This window comes from Colletotrichum tamarilloi, assembly GCF_030869305.1.
Source record: "Colletotrichum tamarilloi strain Tom-12 chromosome Unknown Scaffold_18.1, whole genome shotgun sequence".
Classification (NCBI taxonomy): domain Eukaryota; kingdom Fungi; phylum Ascomycota; class Sordariomycetes; order Glomerellales; family Glomerellaceae; genus Colletotrichum; species Colletotrichum tamarilloi.
In genome coordinates, this window is record NW_026849401.1 from 211455 (window position 1) to 228142 (window position 16688).

Consider the following 16688-nt stretch of genomic DNA (forward strand, 5'->3'; position numbering starts at 1 on the left):
TCTCAAGATCGACGCCTGGGTTCACTTCTTCTTCAGCAAACCTTTATCCCCGGCATTTGCACCATGAAGAAATGACGGCACATCGCGAGACATGTCTATTGGGGGCCGGTCGTGCCTGTTGATCTTTTTCTTTTCTCGGGCCAGTGGGATAGGCTTTGCTATCTGGTAGTATTGTCAAACTTCCTGCCATCCTATGCAACCCAAACCATCGACGGATGAAGACATCACCGTCCATCAACTGTCTCAACTGGGCAAGAGAGCTACGAGAAGGGGGTGCCGATTGACTCCTTTTGCAGGACCTGTCGTCTCATAGTCCCCCACCACCCCTGCTTATAGTAACAGTAACAGACTGGTAGTGACTCTTGGAGTGCGACCTCTGCACCTCTGCTACACGTTTGTGGTGCGTGTGGCGTAGGCTAGAGGGTGGCACTAACAATTGTCACCACCATGTGGGTTCTTCGCCCGGTCTAGTCACCGCGCCGGCTGGAGGGCTCGATTACCTGTCGCGGCCTAGCCACCCTCTGCCGTTTGGGATCGCGAAACCAGAGCCTACCAGGCTGTTAGTCTGTTATTATTGCCACAGCACTGGAGAAGGGGAAATTTCTTAACTTACGGGCCGGAAAAGAAGTGGGTAGCCGAGCTTGACGAGGGCCAATCTGCTCCGGACTGTGGACGCACATCGTCGATTCTTAAAAGTATGCCCGTTTCCCCCTTCTCGATGGGCTCGTAGGGCTTTCTTTGAGTTTGAACTAGACGACATCTTGCTCCCCTCTCATCCTCGTCTCCTTCCCCACATACCCAATCTGGTATATCAAGGAGCCTTTCTTGAGAGGACCGAACCTCGAACACATCGGATACGATACTTATTTAATACGAACGAATCGATCTTCCCGCCTTCGCCCTCTCCAGCATACTTCACGATGGCGGCATCAAAGACCGACTACCAGATTGCCTCGCTGGCCGCGGGCTTTACTATCGGTTTTGGTTTCTTGACAGTATGGGAGGCCATGAAGCAGACGAGACGGAATCGTAACCCCCTTCGAAGCACATACATCTACATGATGTGGGGTGAGATTGTTGCCAATCTCGTCATTGCCGTCATCGGATGGTTATTCTTAGATGGGATATTAGGACCAACGTGAGTATCGAATTGCGGTACTTCTGCTCTGACCGAGCTAACACTCTCGGTGTCAAAGAGTGCCGGTGTTATTCTTCATCCTATTCTTATGGGTGTGGGAGATCCAGTTGCTGATGCAAATCATCATCAATCGTATCGCCGTCATTGCGGAGAGTCAAAAGACCATTCGCATGCTGAAATGGGGAACGGCTGTGGTTATCACCCTGATCAATATTGCCGTCTTCTGCATCTGGATTCCCTCCCACCTTGACCCTCCTGTTAGCCAGACGTAAGTTCGACCATCTCCTGTACTGAGCTCTTGCCGTATAGTTCACTCGCTGATATGAGATCACAGATACGTCAATATCAACCACTATTGGGACCGTCTCTCCAAAATCCTCATTCTCATCGTTGACGCTGGCCTCAACTGGTATTTTCTCCACGTCGTCAAGGCTCGCCTCCTGAATCAGCATGGATTGGTCAAATACAAGCCTCTGGTTGGCTTCAATGCAAAGCTGATGGTTCTCTCAATTGCCATGGACGTAAGTCAAGACACCACTACGATCATGTAATATGTTCAGGAGGCTGACAATACACATCCAGGCTATGCTCATTGGCCTCATGTCACTTCCAAACCAAGTCGTCTACATCCAGTTCCACCCCGTGGCCTACATGGTCAAGCTCAACATCGAAATGTCAATGGCCTCATTGATCACACGCCTCGCAAAGGATCAAGATAGCGGTTTTAGATTCAACTCCCTCTCATACTCCCAGGGACATTCCCGAGGTCATCGCACGAACCCAACTGGTCTTGACAACGGTCACAACGGCCACCACGAAACCGGAGGTCTTAAGAGTTTCCATCGCGCCAGCGTCGGAGCCGTTCCTGAGGATAGAAATCTCGAAGCCATCCGGGAAGCTAGAACTGGTATCCACCGAAGAGTCGATGTTGAAGTCCGCGTTGAGTCGCACTCGCCGAAGTCGAACCCTGCCTCATCTTTCAGCGGGCGCAACGATGATGCGGCGAGCGGAAGCTCTTTCTACAGGGTTGATGATGAGGACTCGCTGACCAGCAATCCCGGACATCCTCGGTCATCGGAGAAGAAGGAGATGAGGGGTTAGGTGATGCGGCTATGTAATTGATGGTAATGGTTGGGATGGATGCATGCGGACTTTGTTCTGGCATGCTATGATCAAGGCTCTTTTTCGTTACGAATACCCCTGTGCTATACTCACAACGCCTCTTTTCTTTGTATACTAGTCCTTGATGATATGGGCGAGACTGATTAATATCAAGCCTCCTGAGTGTACTAGGAGGATCTCATTGTAAGAATCCAAGATTGTCTTGCTCTCATAATCTTGCCTATGAATGATCATTTCAAGTTGCTTGCTCAAGACTCTAGCTGGCCTCGAAAACCTCGAAACCAACCAAGTCGGGGGCCCAAGCACTTCCAAACGACTTGAACTCCACCGTGTTCGAGCTATCACCCTTGAAGCCATCAACCTCAACGAGCAAGCGGCCAGTGTCAAACCAGTTGCCGCCGGAGATGGGGAAGGCCCACCGTTTCTCGGTACCACCATTGACGGAGATGGTCAAATTGCGGGTATTGGACCCAAACTGCCACGCGGAGTCAAGGGCGATCTCATAGTTGATAAAGTCAACGCCCAGCAGTTTCTTGCCCTCTGACTTGGCCTCGACGCCCTCAAACTTGACCGCGGCCCCTGAACCGATATTCCCCACCTTTGTGCTGCTCGGAAGACACTGACCCTCTGCGCAAGTAACCTTGGAGGCTGAGCCAGACAGCGCGGCGTCAGTGGCCGTGTAATATCCGGCTGACGCGTCGACGGCGGGTGCCGTCGTGGAGAGGTCCGAGAGCACGAGCAACTTGAGCTCGTGGCCGTTCAACGTCGTCTCGTACGTGCCCGAGATGGAGCCGATGTCACTCGCCGCCCATACGTCACGGGCGTTGGCCGAGGCGACACCCAAGACGGCCGCGAGGTCGACGCTCACGGCCTGGGAATCGTTCTTCCAGTTTGCCAGGCCGACCACGAGGCGGGAGCCCGATAATTCGCCGGCCCAAACGTCCCACTCCTCCTCGGTGTAGCGACGGACGAGTTCTGTCTGCTTGGCGAGGGGGTCTTGGTTGAGAGCGATGACTTCCTTGTTGACGAGGATCTCGTGGGCTGATTCTGGGACAAGACCGGGGATAGCGGGGGCACCGAGGGTAAGGGGAGACTTGTTGATGGCCCACATTCCCATGTGGAACTTCTCCTCCTCAATCGACAGGGCGCTGAGACCAATGCTGGGATGATGTTGTCAGCGCCGGAATTAAAAAGACGCACTCCTGTGGAAAGAACATGAAGTTTACTACTCACAGCAACATGTCCATGTCGGGGAAAGCACCTGGGCCGGTGTACTTGTAAAAAGGGACAACTTGGTTCGTGATCCGCCAAATGCTGCGCCAGCCGTTGTAAATGTCGTTGCTGATTCTCCAGCTGTTGCCAATCTTGGGTGCCCTAGTGATCAAGTTAGTTCCTTGTGAATGCTTGAGAGAATTTCGCTACCGTGGACGACGCACCAGATACCCAAGTCAGTTCCGGTTCCCCATTGGCAGACTTGGTAGAGGATGTCCCGGTCCGTTGTGTTCAGCGCATCTGCCATAGCTACGAAGCGATCCGGTGAAACGGCTTCTTCGGAAACATAGTCGACCATAACCGTGGGCTCGACCGCGTAGCAGTTATCGTATCTGATGTGCACCTCGTATTAGCACCCGGCCCTCCTCAGGCCTTTACTCCTTGATGGACGTACTTCAGAGAATCTGCGCCCCAGTTGGCGAATGACTTGGCATCGGTGAGCTCATGATCTGAAATTCTTGTTAGGACTATCTGGTACACTGAGCATTGGAGTTCCGGGTAATTGCTACTCACCGAGAGAAGCGGGCTGATCTGTGGAACCGCATTGGTAGTATCCGCCGCCGGAGTATACGCCGAACTTCAGGCCGAGATTGTGGATGTAATCGCCGAGCTCCTTGCCGCCTCCGGACGGGAACAATTCCGGGTTCCACACGAGCTCGCCGTCAGCGGAGCGCTCCTGAGCCGGCCAGCCGCAGTCGGTAGTCACGGTGGTGTATCCGGCGTCGGCTAGACCAGTGTTGATCAAGGCGTGTGCGTTCTCTTTGATCAGCGTCTCATTGGGGTAGCAGTTGTAGTAGTTGTAACTGTTCCATCCCATCTGAGGTGTCGGTGTCTTATGGGTCTTGGCCGAGGCGCGGGCGGCGAGCGCCGTCAGGAGCGTGAACGCGACGGAGGCCATGGTTGATGATCCGATGAGGTCGGGTCGAGAATCTCAGAGGTTCGCAACTACCACAACTCTTCCTACAACAACACCTTAGTCTGCCGTGGGATACTCATGTTTATAGGTCAATTGCAGGCCATTTTCCGTGCGCGAGATTGCAACCGTCTCTCCGCACGGCCCCGTCTTCCCCGGAATTGACTCAATGCCACCCTCGGCCCAGGTGAGGTCATCACGATTCTACGCGCACCATTGAAATATCGTTCCGGTAGTTCCAAGATCTCCACCAGTTCCCCAGGGGTAAGGAAAAGCCACATGATGGATGAGTCGGGGCAACAACGCGGGGAAAACGGCTGGGCTGAGTAAACTTATCGGGGTCAACGTCCCATTGACGAACACGACCACTCGGACTCGGGCGCTTATAAACAAAATGCGACATCGTGCAGCGGTTGTGCAGATGTGCCTGGCTCCACCCGGGCCGCATCAGTCTATCGGAAGGCCCATGGGCTTAAACTGGTTTAAAGGCCGGTTAATGCCAATGTTTCCCCCGCAGTTAAAGAGGAGTCGTATCGGGGTTGCGGCTAGGGTGGGATGGGAAGATTGAATGGAATAGGAAATCTAGACGGGCGTTTGACAAGGTTCGTGACGGTGGGGTTGAGATGAGATCTATTTGCTCAGGTTTGCACGACTCATGCGCCCTGTCTTGACTGGGCACATGTACTTTGATCTGGATGTTACCTCACTGACACGCGCTCAACTTAGAATGCGATGGATCAAGATGTGCTTTAGAGTTTCACGGCTAAAAGACCTAAACTCAACGTCTACACTACCCGCATGAGGCCATTGTCAAGACACGCCAGTCCAAGTCTTGAGTCAAGACAATTTGGGCGTCTGCATCCGGGCGAATCCAGCTCTCTCGTATGTTCTTCCTCGGCCTCGCCTGTCGCTTCGCGGATGACTAGACCAAGTGTCTCAGAATCAGACAATCCGGCTTCTTCCTCGCTAGAATCATCAGTATGAACCAGCAGCAGCGCATATTTGTCGCCGCGGGAAACATCCGTGTCCAGCTCTCAATTCGATTTGTCTCCCGGTCCAGTGACATTGGAGGCGACGTAGTCTCGATCACCATCGTCAACTCTGAAGAGACTTGAATGCGCTATCTTGACCGTGTTTTCAGCCGCAGCCGGTTCATCTAAGGTAGCATGTACTATGGAGGTAGTGTTGTAGTATGTGCTAATGACCTGTCGACTACGAACCAAGGCATAGTAAACGCTTTGAGGATAAGCTTTGCGAACAGAATCTCCCCGTATATGTTATCGGGATTTCTTGGGTGGATGACGATTTCTAAGCGTTGGGCACTCGAAGGGCTCGGCCCTAGTATTGTCGATTCCTCAAACGAAAGTACCATATCGCCAGTCACGGCTCATGACCATGAAGTGGCGCGGCGGCTGTCTCTTTCACGATAGCAGAAGTTTCCCTCGAGGATCCACAGGAAGCCACGCCGAATGTCCAAAGGCCAGATACCGGCCAGATAGTCCTCTCCAAGAATTGGATGCAGATATTGTGTATCCCCGAGAAGGCCGGTAGTTCATTTGAACCGCACGTAAGCTTCCTTTGGGTATATGCGTTCACTACTTAGTAGTAGTCACATAGAATGACATTTGTTTCCAGGGGTCCGACCGTCCGGGAGAGGGAGTGGCAAGCTCACAGGGTAAAGGACATGGTGTGACCACATGGATATTGCTTGGAGACAGCATATACTCGTGAAATGTCACTCGTATTTGCAACGCACTATGTCTACCAAGGCTTCGAAAGTCCTCTTCGTTTTGATCTTTCCGCCAGACAGCTAGCTACAGGACTGTGTTGACTGTTCGAGATTTGGATTGTGGTATTGACGCTCACTTCTTGCTGTCTGAGCATGGTCTGACTTGAGTACACCTTTCCTACTTTTTGTTGACACCATAGCAGAAACTATATTGAACCGTCGAGTTGCGGTAAACCAACCTCATTCTTTAGAACTCATTCTTCCGATCCGACTCGGGGTCTTGTATACTTTATTGATCTTTCGCGCCTTTCGTCGAGACTAAGCGGACATTTCCAGAATCCAGAGATTCTCCTACGTCAATGACCCTGGTGGATAGCCCGTGCTCTTGGCTTGCTAGATAATTCTTGTGTGAATTTATACGGCAGTCTGTCAACAATTGCTTCGCGAGTGTATGATTCCGACTAGATCCAAGATCCTCATCAGTCTCAGAATTACCAGTTCGCAAACTGACAATGCACGAGGTGGTATCTGAAGCAAAATTATCAGCATCAATTAAGCTCTCAGATAGATACGGTAACACATGGTACAAAATAATTGCATAACCTTAGATGTGCTGTCAACTTGCCGGAAGTAAGCAGGGGAACCGGGCAGGCCCATGTGCCATAAAGTACTCATCCTCATCGTCCACATAAGGAGCGCCGACTTGCACTATGACCACGTCGAAACAAGATCTTTATAAGTTGTTTGCCAGCTATACGAGTGTGTAGCATTCATGAAAGCTGAAATTATGAATCCTGCAGTTGCTTGGCCGTTTCATGGAATCGACATTCGGAGCTTCTTCGGATCGGCGATTCTTTTCCTTTGCGACTATGTCAAAATGAAACATAACAAATTCGATCTGTGCGACAGTGGTCTTTTTACTTATGCCATTCACATTATGCTAAAACAGGCCTCGAATACTGTAACATCTATGATTCATCTGAGAGTTCTGGAGCTTCTTTCGATTGGAATGCCGTGAATCATAGAGCCGCAAGCATCCTCGGGCTCACAAAACTTATTCATCTCGAGTCTTTCTTTCCAGAATGATCTTTCCCTGTATGAAGCCCCCTACAGCCGAACTCAACCAAACCACCTTGCCATCGCTGATGTTCACAGCTGTAATCAATGTTTCCTTCACATCCGCATTTTCCACTGCCCATCTTCGCGAGACGCCCATCTTGCATCCAGTCTCACTACTCGGAGTCACCAAACTGCCATCCCTCCAAAAGTACACCGTCCTAAACGCGGCTCCCATGATGTGGCCGTTCTCATTCTGTAACAGCACGTCACATTCAGCAGGAGACGCCGCCTCGTCTACACCCGCACGTTTCCAAGCGGCGCTATAGGACTGGCGATGCGTTGTTTTGTGCTTGGTGAACAGTGAAGGCTTTGTCGGCTCCATGTCCAGGTACACAGGGATTTCTGGAGTACTGAGAGAGTCCGTGATGTTCAACAAGTTTCTTGGGTAAAGGGAATCCGATGAGATGGGCCTCCGGCCCGACATGATGCTGAGGATTCCGTCCCTCTTGAAGGCCAAGCGCACGATGAAGCGTCTTCCCGGGTCCTTGGACGCTTCGCCGTGGATTAAAAGCATGTGGGCGCTGACCTGCTTGGACAATGATTGCACGCGATCGATGCTACGCAAGTCCTCAGCCACCGCGGTCCATGAAAGATCAGACGCCGCAGCTTGGAGACGATCGATACCATACTGAAGCAGGTAGCAGTATGAATCCGGCAGAGATGCCTCGTTATAGGGGAGACCTGCCGAGTAAGCGAAGGTTGTGATGATCTCGAAGTTTGCGTCAGAGGCGATTGCCTCAACCTCTTCGTTAGAGACCATAGCTACCTTCGACGTGATAAGAAAGCCTAGGGTAAGATTTCACACTTCAGAGGAAGCAAAGGCTGGGAGAGCCTTGGATATTTATGTTTGCCGGACGTCGGTGCTGCGACTTATCAGCTGCAGACCTGCGGCGCAGCCACCAGGGATCAGAGAATAAATCGTCTCCATCTTAATCGAATACAAGCTAGCAGATTTAGGCAGGTCATATCCTTTTGCTGGAGCGCTGATGATGGTGGTTCTCGACAGCTTGTAATCAAATAGCGAATCTAAGATCCGTGGATGTGCGCACGCTTCCGGCAAACCGGTACTGCATCTGAACACGCTATAATTCAGGATACGCAATCTGCGAGAGGTAAGACCGCCCATGAACTCTCCCTCCGAGATCAACGTTTGTGGTTGTTGTAACCAGGAGGTTTTGTTGTACTTCTGCCCACGTATCAAATGACAAAAGCTCGCAACAACTATAGACTATTTATTCCATTCCGCTACCCCAACATGACGACCTCTCTGAAGAGATCATAACATGAATCGTACTTAGATACTCTACAATATTTACGCGTACTCTGTCAAGCAGTTGGTGTCGAGCCCAGTGATCCCGTCACGCTTAACCTCACCACCGTCCTCCTCAATGCCCTCATGTCTCTTCTTCGCGTACTCGTGCGTCTAGTTGGTATCTGAGTCGGTGGACTCATCGCGAGTAGCGAGGAGAGCAGAGTTACATGGAACCTCCAGCGGGCCAATCTCGAGCCCCTTGCTGCCGGGATATTGGCCACACTGAGCATGTCAAGTGAGCGGGTTTACTGTTTCACAGCTGCTCGAGGAGAACAAGGCCTTCACAATAAGCTTGGAGGAATCCAAGAGTGCCTTTTGGCTGCGGGTGAGGTTGCCAGTATTGACTCCGACAAGGGCGCCCAGAGCAAGAGGCAGGATGCTGGCAAGGGCGAGAAGAGAAGGTTGCGGGTTCGCAACCTCCTCATTGGTTAAGTCAGACTGACACAGAAGACCATTACGAAGTAGCTCAACGCAGTGATCGAAGCGGACAGTCTCCGACGGATGATGATGATGTTGTCCACTTTCATTCAAGGACTAGTTGACATAAATTACAGTCGTTATTTGCGGCTTGTGTCAGGCGTAGTACACTTCATGGTGTTGATAGAATACTCCTTTGGGAAACTCATCGGCTCGGAAGCTAGCTTGGGCAAGCTCGATCAAGGCCTCGAATGTAAGGCTTGCGCAAGGAGCGCACCGGTGATCCATGACAAGATATGGGGGTTTTAGAAGTGTGCGGGAAACATGTCGTTGACGCAATAATCTTACATCGGGTGATAGAGCCAGCTCACGAATCACACGTGTCCTCACGGAACCTGCGATTGAACGGCCCCTTCATAACGGAATATCGTGATGTTTCCGCTGGGCACCCTTTCGCATTGTCCGTCATACTTCGTGTAAAAGTTAAAGTGAAACGTTCATATCCTCAGTACCTTTAATAAGGGATGTCATTTCAGATTGAGAAGTCTGTTGGGTGAAGCATGTGATATCTGCTCGCTTTGAGGAATGATCCAACTATTTGCTCCCTGCCGCCTTTGCGTATTGATCACCGAACGCACCATACCATCTGCCGATAACCTCTCCAGCCATGCCCGGCCCGATGGTCTCGACACCGTCCTCCAATTTACTAGCGACTTCCTCCATAAACTCATCCACGCTGAGAGCATCCGGATTATTCTCCTTCTTGTTGTCGTCTGGATCCGATCGCTCTCGGTGCAGGTCAGTTGCTACTGTCGGTGGCGCAATTTCTACAACTCTGACTTTGGAACCACTGTTTTTGAGCTGTGTGCGAAGGTTCATGCTCCAAAAGTGCAGCCAAGCTTTGGTGCCGTTATAGACGGGGTTGATGATGGAGAATGGTATGAAGCCAAGTACACTCGACACGTTGATGATGAGGGCGGATTCCTTGGTCTGAAGGTGTGGTAACAGGCCTAGAGCCAGATGCATTGGGCCCCGAATATTAATGTCGATTTCTTGATCAGCCTTCGGTAGGAATCGTCGTCCTTGAGAATCTCCAGAGGACGTTGCACCCCAGCGTTGTTGACGAGGCAGTCTAGATCAGGGTGTTCCTTGGTGACACGTTTGACAAAGTCGGGTATCTGTTCGACCTTGCCCGTGTCCAGCACGTAATAGCCGACAGCCCCGATCTCTTTTGCTGTTTTTTGAAGTTTCGATTCTGTGCGTCCGGCGATGATGACCTTTTTGCCCTTGGAAATGAAGTGCTCGGCCATCACCTTGCCGATGCCACCACCACCACCGGTGATGACCGCACATTTGAATCCTAGGTTGTCTTCTGAGGGAGCCATGTTTTCGTATCGACGGATTGAAATGGTGAAATGATGAATTGGTGATGATACAGTAGTCCGAATCTTACCCAGGGTGTTTAAGAGGGTCGTCGGCTACATGCAATATAGCCGAGGTGATGGTGAATGAAGCATATATGGATTCAAGATCCAGGAGAGCTTGATAACAAGGCCATTGATACTAGTGGGGTATTGAATGTGGCAGTGATGATGTCGAGCTTCTGTAACCTTTTGAAACTTAGCTATTGGGCGATGACGCCGGCTTCGGCTCAACGACGTCATCATCTTTTAGGGGCTGTACCTTTGGCCATAATTGTGGCGCCTTACCGTAAATCATTTAGTTCATCATGGAAACAGATCTCTGGGTAAGAGACTGACTTAGCGCAGGTCTGGAAAATTTTTCCCTGGCAGAGTGTATGCAGTGACCTTGGCTAATCTGGAATGAGTTGGCTTTGGATGTGGTCGCAACCTCAACCATGAAAATATGTCCGCAGGGTAGAAGCGTTCATTCTTGAAAAGAACGAGTGGCCGACTGACAGGAAGTTTCTAAGATGCTCTAATGATGAACAGGTGTTCTCTTAAACCAATATGGCTAATGTACTAATCTAGATGGTACACGATATGTGTACTAAGGTGTTTCATTGTCAAAAACCCAGTGCTCTGTGAACTCTCTCAACTCACATTGGAAACATGCTGAGAGAATTTCTTCGGGAATTATCTCTATGAGCCGACAGTCTTTAGGCTTGCTTCTCTAAGTCAAGGTGATATCGCATCGCTTCCTCTTCGGCGATAGAAGGACGTAATCCCTCATTTCCATGCTGTCGGCTGGCATATCTGGGCCTAGTCTTGCACCGCGACATCTTTTGAAGAATACGGCAGTGGAAAGCCGGAGCTCCATCATTGCCAGATATTGACCAATGCAGACTCTGGCCCCAGCTCCCAACGGGATGTATGCTTGCCTTTGTTGGAGGGAAACTGTGGTCGGGTCAAGGTATCTATCAACATCGAATCTAGACAGTCTCGAGTTAGCTAGTGCCTTTTAGATGGATGTTCTAGATAAGCGTACCGATGAGGATCCGGGAATACTTTAGGGTCGCGCTGCAGACTGTAGGCCGGGCTGTAAGCAACAGTACCTGCAGGAACAAAGTGTGATGACAGTGTAGTCCCCCCATCCGGAATAAGCCTTGGTAGAGATGAGAGGACGGCGGGATATAAGCGCAAGGTCTCTTCTATAACGGCACTCAGTATGGGGCACGCCTCAAGTCGTTTATCGTCAAAATCATCTCCGAGTAGTGCGATCTCATCCTCGAGCTTTTCTTGCAGGACTGGCTGTTTCAACACCGACCAGATGAGATAGGTCAGAACGGCAGCGGTGGTGTCTGTTCCTGCAACCATCATACCTGCACCCTCCATACCGACGGCCTCTTTTGTCAACCAAGTCCGACCTTCACTGTCACATTCTGCGAGCATCTCCGTAAAGATACTTTGGGTTGACGAGGGTCCTCGCTGTTTGACACTCGCTACTCCATCTGCACCACCGAGCCTGACTTGCTCAAGCTGCCGGGAGAATGTTTGAAGCAGTGACCGAGGTATGAGTTGGGACAGAGAGGCGAGAAAAGGGATCTCGCACTGGATGACATCCGCTATCAGAGCATTCTCAATGGCTTGCATGTACATCGTACTCTACAACATGGTACATATGATTAGTCCGTCAGTACCTTAGTAAGATCCAAGGATAAGTAAATGTTCTTCCATACCTTTCCAGATTCCAGCACCCCCAATGATTGCCCAAATGAGAGCTGGCTAATAATGTCAGCGGTCATATACGTCCACCACTTGTGCGAGTTTGATGAGCCCGCCAAAGCCTCTGTCTTAATTTTCATGACTGCAAGCTCAACTTTACTCCTAATAATCGATTCCCAATTTTTCCGTAGGGATGCAAGAGTGAAGGAGCCTTGCAAAAGTCTCCGTCGCTGCTTCGCCTCTTCGCTGTTCAAAATCATGGACAAAGACAGGGCTGGAAGCTTCTTTGCATAATCGCCAATCCATTGCGCCTTTTCGAAACCGCCGCCAAGTTTGTAGACTTGGGAAACTGATTGGATATCGATGCATGATACTTCATTCGGTGCGATTCTAACAATGCTTCCGTACTTTTCGTGGAGCTGGTGTACGTATGTCATGCGGGTTCCCGTCAACCGGCTAAGCTTCAACCTCAGTCTTGAGCATCGTGTATGCCAAGGCCCTGGAATATGTTTGAGAGGGGAGTTGAGGTACTGTAATAAGAGCTACTTCAATCAGCTTGGGATAATTGGCGATTGTCAGACAGAGTGGAATTTACGTTGCAGACTACGAGAACCCCTGCAGCTCCAGCTAATGCCATAGCCATGGCCTTTCGATCGAAGCCATCTTCGGGGTGCAAAAGTGTGACCCTCATGGCGAGTTTGCACCGGACCAACACCTGAAAAGGTTGATTTCCAACAATTTACAAATTCATGAGGGAGTAAGGGCCACGACTATGATGGAAATCCGCCGCCTTCTCTCAGTAGAACGCCGGAGGAACCGGATTAAAAGCCAGCGGCAGGTCCAACACAGACACTTCCAGATTCTTCAGCATCATTGTGCCGCTTGATCACCTGGCACAATGGCTGTCTCGCTGACGAATGAGAACATAACGTTTCCGCCTTCCAACAACCAACGTCACGTTGGAGCGATTTGACTGGCCTCGGCAGTGATGAGAACCATGTAAAAGCATGCAGGCCAAGATGCTTTCGTGCAAAGGCGCCCTTTTGGACCTGTGACATTGGTTGGTTTGCTGGACTGCTATCTTCAGCTGCAAACATGTAGCAAACAAGGTGGGCCTGCTTGGTTTAGCTTGCGGCACAGAATAAGTCTGTCACAGGCTTCTAGCCCCGTGTCTGCTGTCCTTTCCCCGGACATGACTTCCATGAATGGGTAAGTTGAAGTTAGATCAAATCGTGGAAGGAGGTGGGAAGAAAGACAGCGAAGAACTGGGTGGACTAATTGGGCCATGAGAGTTCCGGAGCACTTTCAAGTCACCCATGGCAGCCGGACTTGGCAAAGTTGGACTGGGTCGGGCGCCAACAAGGACAGTCTTCTCAATTGCTCAACAGCTTTCTAGCTCCGGACAGTTCATGAACCTTACTATTGCGCATCATTCTTGAATCAGCTTGATCCTCTATTCCCATTCAGAACCGACCTGCCACCCTTTGGCGAGAAGCAGACGTGCTTTCGGTTGAATCTGAGTGGATAAAAGTCTTCCCACCCCACAGAGGCTGGGCCTTTCCCACAATTCGCAGACCCGCAGGTTACTGAAGCCCTCATTCGCATAATCCTTGCAACAAACACATGGTCTGGTGGTGTAGTTGGTTATCACGTCAGTCTAACATCGTGATCGCATCTTGCGCTTCACCTGGCACACTGAAGGTCTCCGGTTCAAGTCCGGGCTAGATCAGAGAATGGGCGATTGGTTTAGTGGTATAATGACCGCTTAGCATGCGGTAGGTCCTGGGTTCGATTCCCAGATCGTCCATATTTTTGCCCTCAGAGGCTGTGCTTCCTCTTTTCCTTATTGGATCGTCTCAGATTTGACTCTTCTGAGCAGTTTCAAGTCAATCATCGAGTTGCAGAAAGTAATATGCCCGTCTGTGTGGTGTATTAGAAGCAAGGGTGGCCACACATGAGTGAGGGCAAGTGCTTACTGAAGTTCACGGGCTGGGGGTGTCTTTAATGGTCCCGGACTTCAAGTCATCTTTCTGCGCTGGTAGTTCTGGTGGTCGACTTCGACATGTGTACAATCTTTGGGAGTACCAAAGACGAAGGCTCGTGATAAATGGCATGATAAAACATTACATTGATCATCTAGTTCTGTGATGCCTTTGCGGCTGCGTCTATCTTTTGCTCCTTAAATTTACTGAATCTCAGTAGGAGTAACAATAACCCAGTTCTTGTCCGCAGTGACAGGAAGGTTGTTCGCCTTCTGGGCAGCAGTGTTGTTCACAATCATCTCGTTCATGGTCGCCATGGCGCTGTCCTTGCGGTTGATCCAGAGGTGAATGCCGCCCCTAGCAACATTGACGCCGTGGAAGATCATGGGGCCGTCGCTGGAGGGGGTGTCGCCACCAGCCAAGATAGGTCCCTGCCACTCGTTGATGTAAGTGAGGATAGCCGCCCACTTGCCCTGCATCCAGGTAGCAGGAGTATAGAGGTAGGGAGTGATGACGAGATCCAGGTTGGCCTCCTCGTTGTAGATGCCGTCCTCGATCTGCTTACGGCTGGTGGTGAGATCGCCGGAGGTTAGGTTCTTCATGAGCATGGTGACGCCGATGACGTTCTCAGGCTTGACGTTGTAGCCGTACTTGGGGTCGGCAGCGACCATGCGGACCAGCTCTTCAGCAGCGGCGGTGATAACGTAGACGTCAATGCCGTTGGCCATCAACTTGTTGTAGAGCTCAACCTGGCCGGTGAAGATCTTGGGAGGGCTGACCTCGGTCGCAGTGATAACGTCGTCCTCGTAGTAAGTGGTAGAAATGGTATGGTTCAGAGCCATGAGATCGTCCACGTGCTCCTTGAGCTCCCTCAAAGGAAAACCGCTCCAGATCTGAGCAGCCCACGGGTAGCAAATAATCTCGTCAATGTCGCACAGGCGGAGGTAGTAGCTGTACAACGTCTCGGTGTGGTTTGCCGTGTCCTTGAACGGAATGAGCTTCAGGGTAGGGTCCATGGTGTCACGGGTAAGAACACCGATGCTCTCGAGATACGGCAGCAGCGATTCCTCGAGATCGAAGCGGTAGCTGGTGTTGTCCATGTCGAAGACAGCGTATTGGCTCTGGTTGGCGTTGGCCGCGATCATGGTGTTGAGAGCCTTGGCCGCCTCGGCCGGCCAGTGCTTCAGCTCGGGGCCGGCAGTGTGGTTGAAGGCGTAGACCGACGGAGCGGCATTCGCGACGCCACGGGCGATGGCCAGCCCGAGCGAGGCAACGATGGGGTTCATAGAGGTCTTCATATTGACGATACTGGTGATGGAGCTAGTAACTGAATAGAGCTGCAGCTAGCCAGAAAAGACCAAAGTGAGGGTATGATTGCCGGCAGTGAAGAACGGGCCGAGAGCTGGGGGAACGGAGGAATCCATTCATTTCCCACGGCGGCCGGGCCGCTGCCGCGTTATAAACAAGTTGGCGGCGATTGGAGAGAGGCCTCGCTCTGCCAACTTCTCGCTTTACCTCATTTTAGCTAATCATGGTTCTTCCTACTCGCTTACCGGTGCTGAGAACCTCAGTCTGATAGATACTGCGCTTTGCCAAGGTGAGAGAGGTTTACGCGGGTGTCGGCGGCGGTGTCCGCGACGTCGTGCAACATCCACTTTGTGGGGTCAACTAAATTCTTCTAGCTGGTTGGGGTAACATTCGTGACGATGAGCGGGATTATTGAAATGAGCTAACTGATAAACTTTTCGTCAGCCTGTGGGGGTTTTCCGGACAAGCCTGATAACAGCGCCGTGCGTGCGAAGACATCGCGACGTTTGGTATCTTTTCCGAGCGTTGCGTCAAGCTGAATGAGCTGCTCAGCCCTACAGCGTGGCGTGGAGGACGTGGAGATCTCCAGACTCCCACTGAACCGCCAAGCCGAACTGCTGCTCACGTCACAGGGGTTCAGCACGAATGAACCATATCAGATGAACCACGTTGTCGGGTAACATTGCCGTTGCCGGCTGTTCGGACTTGTTTGGGTGGATAACGAGCATATCCAGGACAACGATATGTCCCATGTGCTGTTATCTAGCCGCGCAACTGGCCTGAAGTGTTCCAATGCGTGGTTTCCAGGTTTGCTGACAGGCACCCGGAGTTGCCGTCGCGCCTCGGTGTTGCTATCTCTCTAGCTCTTGGAGTTCTGCACCTACTTGAGTCAAACCGTTGCTGCGTCCCTGGACTCTCAGTTCACCGCGGAGGCTATCCGTATATGCACTCCTTAGGAAGTTATACCGACAGCTTGGTTTTCGTGTTTTTCGGTCAAGTTAATCAATTGTGCCAATGAAAGTGCCGGTGTTTGCGGCTTGGAGGCAGGGGCTGATCGCGGGGACAACATCGACAGTCCGACAATCAGCGAACCCTGCTCGTGAGCACCAATCGCAACCCAGACGAACTGCGCGAGAGACAGTAACCCAAATGAAACTGCAGACAGCTTGGCCTACAAGCTCTGAGACTTCAGATGGTGAAAAAAATCCCAATTCTTTGAAGTCGTACAGATGGGTAGCCGTGCAACATAGC

The 16688-nt window shown here is 51.2% G+C and overlaps 8 protein-coding genes across 8 annotated transcripts; 2 read left to right on the forward strand and 6 right to left on the reverse strand.

The window, feature by feature from the left end:
* Positions 1-920: 920 nt before the first annotated feature.
* On the forward strand, positions 921-2239 carry CTAM01_06479 (uncharacterized protein; the record flags this gene model as incomplete). Its single annotated transcript, XM_060522506.1, has 4 exons — positions 921-1138; positions 1197-1406; positions 1473-1659; positions 1721-2239. The coding sequence occupies 4 exons, from the start codon at positions 921-923 to the stop codon at positions 2237-2239; spliced, it is 1134 nt and encodes a 377-aa protein (XP_060382765.1).
* Positions 2240-2516: 277 nt separating this feature from the next.
* Positions 2517-4430, reverse strand: CTAM01_06480 (alpha-galactosidase; the record flags this gene model as incomplete). The annotated part of the gene is made up of 5 exons (XM_060522507.1): positions 2517-3420; positions 3494-3634; positions 3697-3864; positions 3927-3981; positions 4046-4430. 5 exons carry the CDS (start codon positions 4428-4430, stop codon positions 2517-2519), a joined length of 1653 nt encoding a protein of 550 aa, XP_060382766.1.
* A 2798-nt stretch (positions 4431-7228) lies between these two features.
* On the reverse strand, positions 7229-8053 carry CTAM01_06481 (aminodeoxychorismate lyase; the record flags this gene model as incomplete). The annotated part of the gene is made up of 1 exon (XM_060522508.1): positions 7229-8053. The coding sequence occupies one exon, from the start codon at positions 8051-8053 to the stop codon at positions 7229-7231; it is 825 nt and encodes a 274-aa protein (XP_060382767.1).
* Positions 8054-8332: 279 nt separating this feature from the next.
* On the forward strand, positions 8333-9037 carry CTAM01_06482 (uncharacterized protein; the record flags this gene model as incomplete). Its single annotated transcript, XM_060522509.1, has 3 exons — positions 8333-8405; positions 8628-8710; positions 8786-9037. 3 exons carry the CDS (start codon positions 8333-8335, stop codon positions 9035-9037), a joined length of 408 nt encoding a protein of 135 aa, XP_060382768.1.
* On the reverse strand, positions 8620-9030 carry CTAM01_06483 (uncharacterized protein; the record flags this gene model as incomplete). The annotated part of the gene is made up of 2 exons (XM_060522510.1): positions 8620-8827; positions 8891-9030. The coding sequence occupies 2 exons, from the start codon at positions 9028-9030 to the stop codon at positions 8620-8622; spliced, it is 348 nt and encodes a 115-aa protein (XP_060382769.1).
* A 579-nt stretch (positions 9038-9616) lies between the features above and the next one.
* On the reverse strand, positions 9617-10407 carry CTAM01_06484 (short-chain dehydrogenase; the record flags this gene model as incomplete). The annotated part of the gene is made up of 2 exons (XM_060522511.1): positions 9617-10012; positions 10132-10407. The coding sequence occupies 2 exons, from the start codon at positions 10405-10407 to the stop codon at positions 9617-9619; spliced, it is 672 nt and encodes a 223-aa protein (XP_060382770.1).
* Positions 10408-11155: 748 nt separating this feature from the next.
* On the reverse strand, positions 11156-12784 carry CTAM01_06485 (cytochrome P450 3A17; the record flags this gene model as incomplete). Its single annotated transcript, XM_060522512.1, has 4 exons — positions 11156-11414; positions 11471-12087; positions 12162-12689; positions 12743-12784. 4 exons carry the CDS (start codon positions 12782-12784, stop codon positions 11156-11158), a joined length of 1446 nt encoding a protein of 481 aa, XP_060382771.1.
* Positions 12785-14332: 1548 nt separating this feature from the next.
* Positions 14333-15427, reverse strand: CTAM01_06486 (phosphorylcholine phosphatase; the record flags this gene model as incomplete). Its single annotated transcript, XM_060522513.1, has 1 exon — positions 14333-15427. The coding sequence occupies one exon, from the start codon at positions 15425-15427 to the stop codon at positions 14333-14335; it is 1095 nt and encodes a 364-aa protein (XP_060382772.1).
* Between the last annotated feature and the right edge of the window lie 1261 nt (positions 15428-16688).